This window comes from Pygoscelis adeliae, unplaced genomic scaffold, assembly GCF_000699105.1.
Source record: "Pygoscelis adeliae isolate BGI_AS28 unplaced genomic scaffold, ASM69910v1 Scaffold537, whole genome shotgun sequence".
Classification (NCBI taxonomy): Eukaryota; Metazoa; Chordata; class Aves; order Sphenisciformes; family Spheniscidae; genus Pygoscelis; species Pygoscelis adeliae.
In genome coordinates this window covers 979725-986017 of record NW_008825213.1, presented here as the reverse complement: position 1 = coordinate 986017, position 6293 = coordinate 979725, and the positions used below count along the sequence as shown (strand labels likewise).

The window sequence follows — 6293 nt, the reverse complement described above, 5'->3', positions numbered from 1 at the left end:
GAGAGGGAAGCGAAAAGAGGCAGCACCGGCTCGTACAGCAAAATCTGGAGCTTTGAGGTCAAGGGGCAGCCAGTGCTTTCTGGGCTGGAAAAGCCTGTGTGCAGGTGTCGGCTCAGACACAGGGAAGGGGCCGGGTCTTGGTAAAGGCTGAGGGGCTCTTCCTGTGGGAATCGGGGCCCTTTAGGCACCGCCAGCACGACGGGCAGCAAGCCCCGTCACCTTTGAAATCTGAGGCCAATAAAGGGCCATTTGTCGGGAACGATGTTTTCCCCACATGTCGACTGGGGTTTAAAAGCTCCGAATTTCACACAAACTCGACGCAGCGAGAAGGATTCTGCCTCGAGCAGGTTTTCCCTGTTAAAACACAGACTCTTGGAGCAACTCAGCACTGCTGACTGGAGCTGGTTTCTGCATGATGCGGGTCCGCAGGGACCCTCCAACACCCTCTGGTCTGCGAGCCCAATCCGGCAAGCCCTTGGTGCCTTCCTCGCCCTCCATCCTCCCAACATCGGCATCTCAGGGTCCGTTTCCAAAGGCAGAGCCCGTGGTGGAGGTTACAGACCAAGCTTTGTGCTAGCAGTGAAGGAACGCCGCAGCACGAGATTTCCCCCATGGGTGGACGCACGCAGGTGTTCCCTGGTGAATGGGGGAGTGGGCACCCGCTTCACGTCGCATCAGCACCAGCTTTGGCAGCGAGCGGCACGACACGCTCGGGCAAGGGCCCGTCTCCAGCGCAGCCCCAGCCTGAGCTCCAGCTCGCCTGCAGGACAGAGCCCGCCCGTCCCCCTGCAAGGGCTTTGTGGTGGTGGTTTTTTTTTTTTTCCCCCCCTCCCTGTTTTTCTTGCTTAAATGCATGAACTGGGGTGGGACTTCAGGCAGACTAAAGCTAAACAGAGCGGTGACCAGACTGCGAATTCGCAGGCTGAAACGGCTCCCAGCCACCACATTCACTGCGGCAACAAAACCCTGAAGGTTTGTTGCACAAAATGCCTCCCTGGCTTCCTCCAGCAAAGCCAGCCCACGTGCAGCAGGGGCTCGGGGGGCCTCATCCAGCCCCGGGTCCTGTGCCTGGACACGCCAGCCCGCGGGGGAGCGCAGGCGCAAGCACTAACCCTGCTTTCCAGCTCCACGTTGCAGGGAGGCTCAAAGGGGCTCCGTGCCCCGGGGACAGCCCCAGCACGAACCGCTGCCCCAGGCCAGCACCTATTTCACAAGAACTAACCCCAAAGGGACGTGGGTTACAAGCACAGATACCTCGGCGCCCGTCCGCAGTCAGAGCCGCTGCCCCTGCCCGGCATCGCCTTCCACATCCCTCTCTAACCATCTCACACCGCCAGTGCCTCTAGGTGCCTTTGGCGGAATCACTCCCCTTTCAGCCACCCTCAACTACTCCAGCCGCTGACCTCTCCGAGTTTTCAAAGCAGCTAGGGAATTACAGATTAAAGCACTTTATTTTAATAAGGTGCTGATTAACCTGTTTATTTTGCACGGGGTCCAGCGATAACACGGGGTGGGCTCCTGCGCAGGCAAGTCAGACAAGAAAGACCCTTTGATCCGTTGCCTTTGAGGCCGGCGACTCCTTTTGCTCCACGCTTCTCTCGCCGCCTCGGTGCCAATTTCTCTCCCCAGGTGTGGAAGTTCAAAAACAAACCAAGAAGCCGGAGGTCACGGCAAAGAGAGGGCAGCGGAAAGAGGCAGCACCGGCTCGTACAGCAAAATCTGGAGCTTTGAGGTCAAGGGGCAGCCAGTGCTTTCTGGGCTGGAAAAGCCTGTGTGCAGGTGTCGGCTCAGACACAGGGAAGGGGCCGGGTCTTGGTAAAGGCTGAGGGGCTCTTCCTGTGGGAATCGGGGCCCTTTAGGCACCGCCAGCACGACGGGCAGCAAGCCCCGTCACCTTTGAAATCTGAGGCCAATAAAGGGCCATTTGTCGGGAACGATGTTTTCCCCACATGTCGACTGGGGTTTAAAAGCTCCGAATTTCACACAAACTCGACGCAGCGAGAAGGATTCTGCCTCGAGCAGGTTTTCCCTGTTAAAACACAGACTCTTGGAGCAACTCAGCACTGCTGACTGGAGCTGGTTTCTGCATGATGCGGGTCCGCAGGGACCCTCCAACACCCTCTGGTCTGCGAGCCCAATCCGGCAAGCCCTTGGTGCCTTCCTCGCCCTCCATCCTCCCAACATCGGCATCTCAGGGTCCGTTTCCAAAGGCAGAGCCCGTGGTGGAGGTTACAGACCAAGCTTTGTGCTAGCAGTGAAGGAACGCCGCAGCACGAGATTTCCCCCATGGGTGGACGCACGCAGGTGTTCCCTGGTGAATGGGGGAGTGGGCACCCGCTTCACGTCGCATCAGCACCAGCTTTGGCAGCGAGCGGCACGACACGCTCGGGCAAGGGCCCGTCTCCAGCGCAGCCCCAGCCTGAGCTCCAGCTCGCCTGCAGGACAGAGCCCGCCCGTCCCCCTGCAAGCACGCAAACGCTCCGGCGAGGAATGCAGCCGCGGCCGCCACACAGCCAGACAGCTCCCATATTCCTGCAGGAACCCTCCAGCCCGCTCCAATTAGCTTTCCTGGAGATCCCATTACTTCTAGCCACAAAGACATTGTTCAGTTTATGCCCCTGTAACAGCCGCGGGAGCATGGCTAACGTATTCCTACAGGCTGCTCGGCTTTCTTATAAAACAGCCCAGGCAGCGCACACACCTGGAGCAGCCCCAGCTGCCTGCCCGCATTGCAACTGGTTTGGTTTCCCTTCTGGAGTGAAATCCAATCACCCCGAATATTACATTTCACTCGGGCACTCGCGACATAACGTCAAACAGACGAGAGCCAGCAAGGGCAGGAAGCGACGGGTCCGGGCTCTGGCCGGAGAGGTGCCACCACCGGCTGCTCCGCAAGGGGAGCACTGCAGTTCCTTCTCTCCGATTAGCGCCCCAGCACTGCAGTCTCACAGCGCTTCCCCATTTCGCCTGTGTAGGAAGCTGTAGCTGGGAAAACCCTTCCTCGTCCTGCTAAAATCCAAGCCCTCGATGTTTGGGGTGGCCAGACCCGTAGGGCCGGCAGCTCTCGCGGCAGAGGGAGCAGGGACGCCCGGAGGATGGAGGAACTGGGAGGGGATACCTGCAGGGAAAACACTCCTGCCACTTACCGAGGAGGGGAGTCCAGGAGGCACCTTCCGAACCTTTTTGGGCTGTCCATCTGCTTTAAAGAAAAGAAGAGAGGATCTAACTTTTGAAGGGGGTTAGTGGGAGGGAAAACAACAACCTATAGCTAAAAGTATCCGAGGATGTAAGATGCAGGTACAAATAGGGCTCAGATCCCACATGCCCCGTAGCCAAAGAAGTGTCAATAGTGAAAATGTCCGAGGATGAACCTCTCCTGCCCATCTCATCTGCACCCTTTGAGGGCGGGTTTCACCCACAGAGTTCACAGGGCAGTCTCTCTCCTGAAACACCCTGACGAGAGGTGCTCACCACACAGAACGGCTGCGCTTGCTCTTTGGAAGAGGCTGAGCCCATAAATAACCCCTCGTTGTTTGGGTGGGTTTTTTTTGAAACAATTTAACTTGAAGTGGGTTTGCAGAGAGAGGATGCAGAAAGAGAACAAATGCAGGGATGGGGCTGTATTTGCATTTGCTCCTTATACAGCAATATACTTGGGAAAGCTTCACCGCTGCAGGAAGGCAGGGACAACGCTTGCCCCAGGCCGGTCCCTCCCCAGCCCATCTCTCCAGGTCCAGCTCTGAGGGGGGAGGACACGGTGTCCTGGGGGAAGGGAGACAATTCAGGGAGGTGGTGGGGGAAACATCCCAAGAAGTGGCTCAAGGGGAAGCACTGCTTAAAAATCTGGGGTTTTTTTTTTAGTTCATAATTAAGGAAAGCCCCAGCTGGGGGGGTGCAGGATGCTAACACAGCAAGTCTGCCAAGCCAGGGACTCTGCCGGGTTGTAGCTCAGGAGGAGAAATTCATCACACAGAGTGACCCGATGCAAAAGAATCATTTTCCAGGCTGACAACATAAACCAGTAATGTTTTAAAGTGGCAATATCAAAGTGGATGCCTTTTTCTGAAAAGTACTGGAAAAAATACACGTAACACTGGGTCGCTTCTGGTTTCGTTTGTTGGGGAAAGCCCAAAATAGCAGCAAGAATGTGACTTTGGAGGGTGCGGGGGGGAACTATGACAAGAAACACAAGTTCTGGAGAACTGGGGCTTGTCTTCACTCGGAAGTTAAATTCACACCCAACCTTAGCCTTCGTTAAAAGCAAAATGGCTTATTTCCAGGTAGATCCAGGCGTGGGCAACTCCTGCTCTGGAACATCGAAGCAGGCAGGCGGGCAGGGAGAGGTCCCGGAGCAAACATCGCCTGCGTCCCCGGGCACAGCTCCCGTGCCCCGGCAGAGCACCCGGACCTCACACCACTTCTTAGCAACTTGTTCCTGGCAGTCCTGTTTGCTTGCAGCAGGACAAGGGCTCCAAGGAGGCCCATCGGCCATAAAAACGTCCTCGAAGGCAGCCCAAGGTTTTCCAGGAACAACTACTGATGTGCAGTGTGGCTGAAGGCATTTTTAGAAGAACCTCAAGCCATTTGCTGCTTTCACTTAATCTGACATTTTCCAGAAAGAAGGAAATTCTGCATGACTGAGCCCAAACCCCCTTTTCAAAAAATTTTATATATATATATATTTCCCCCTTCCCCTAAAAAAAGCAAATGCCAAATTCATGCCTGTGTCACCCCGAGGGTGACATGAAGCGACTTACCTATGTTGCTCTCAGCACCTCTCCTGCGAGGATTGTTGGGGTAAGAAAAATACTGAGACCCCCCTTTCACCCCGGTGGGGGAAAGCGTGCTCGGACTCGCGATTCCCATTTCACTGGGCAGGAAACCAGTCTGCAAACAAGGAGACAGAAAAGCCCTTCCATGTAATTACGCTGGAAAACCACCGCACTCGCTGGGAGAGAACAGAGCTGCCTTGAGCTGCCTTCGCACAAATTCAGCCGGGGGCGGGGGGGCGCTGCTGGGAATAAGGCAAGCCAACAGGCCAGAAGGAAAACACAAATACGTAAACATGGGGGTAGCTATAGGGGAATATACGTGCAATAAGAAAAGGGTCCTTCAAGCTGTGTTTTCTTGCTGGATCCCAGCAAGGAAGCTCTCTACAAAACAAGGATGCAAACGAGCACGTGCCATCGTGGGGAACATCGTGGGGAGCATCGTGGTCCCACGCTCACCTTGCTGCCCACGAGGGCAGGATGAGACCCTGCCGATGATTTTATCGGCCCAGCCTGCTGAAGGTAAAGGGGAGGTGACAGTCAGGCCGAGAGGTTCGTTAGGCAGTGCTCCCCACCTGCCTTGCCAGCCTGCCCGCAAACCAAAGGGGTCGCAAGCATCTGCTGGAGGCAGCAAGCTCTGCCCACAGGGAGGCAAACAGACTTACTCAGGACAAAACTCTTCCCTCACCGCCTCCGAGGTTTTACGGCAAGGGATTACAGTTTCTGATGCGATCAGTGCTTTGGTGTCTGCGGGGGACACACCTGATGGGCACTGTGTGTCCACCCATCCTCAAAAGGCACATCCGACCGAACGGCCCCATGCTGCCCCTCACCCCTGTGACGCTGTCGGGGACCCGGCCAGGGCAGAGTACAGATACAGCGCTCGCCCACTGGCAAACCCGGGAGCCCCCAGGCTCTCGATCGTGCCTAAACCGACCGCCAGAGACAGGAGAGGTTATACAGCCAGCAGCCCATCTGACTGTGCCTCTCCCAGTCCCCCCCAGCCGTTAAACCCAGCCTGGGGTGCCGGTACTGACAGCTTCTCTCCCATCCCCAGCGCCGCGCAGCCGGACCCATCATGGACAATGCAACGGAGCCTGCAACGCCTCCGCTGGGGGTGGTTTTCTCTTGCATTTTATCAGGGAAAAGTCAAGTCCCCCTTTCTAAAAAGAGGAAACTCCTCCCTCGTGTTTATCCCAGCTGACCTTGGGCACGCTGGGAAGCAGCGTGAAGCCGGCAGCAGCCGGAGCTCAGGGTGCTCACTGGCTCCCAGGATGGAGCAAGTGTGCCTTTGCTCCAGGAGCGCAGCCCGCCGGCATTGCTCCTTTCACCTTGGGAGAAAGTTAAATGTATTTACATGGAATTTAAGAGGGCTGGCAAAGGGCCTTTAAGTAACAAAAGCTTAGCTTTGACCCATCTTCCGAGGGCAACATGTTGAAATAAAGGAGGATTTCAGGCTTTTGAGAAACTGGAAAGAAAAACCCACTGCTTTAAAAGTCCGTCTCCTCCAGAAAGGGGTCGGGG

The 6293-nt window shown here is 56.1% G+C and overlaps 1 protein-coding gene across 8 annotated transcripts in view; it reads right to left on the bottom strand.

Moving 5' to 3' along the window:
- Nucleotides 1-6293, bottom strand: part of TCF3 (transcription factor 3) — a 32309-nt gene that overhangs the window by 24028 nt on the left and 1988 nt on the right. For all 8 annotated transcript variants that reach the window (XM_009329065.1, XM_009329067.1, XM_009329069.1 and 5 more), the window contains exons 2-3: nucleotides 4758-4887; nucleotides 3147-3199 (exon numbers count right to left, since the gene is read on the bottom strand). In XM_009329065.1, the coding sequence (XP_009327340.1) occupies nucleotides 3147-3199; nucleotides 4758-4887 (183 nt within the window). The remainder of the gene's footprint in view (nucleotides 1-3146; nucleotides 3200-4757; nucleotides 4888-6293) is intronic.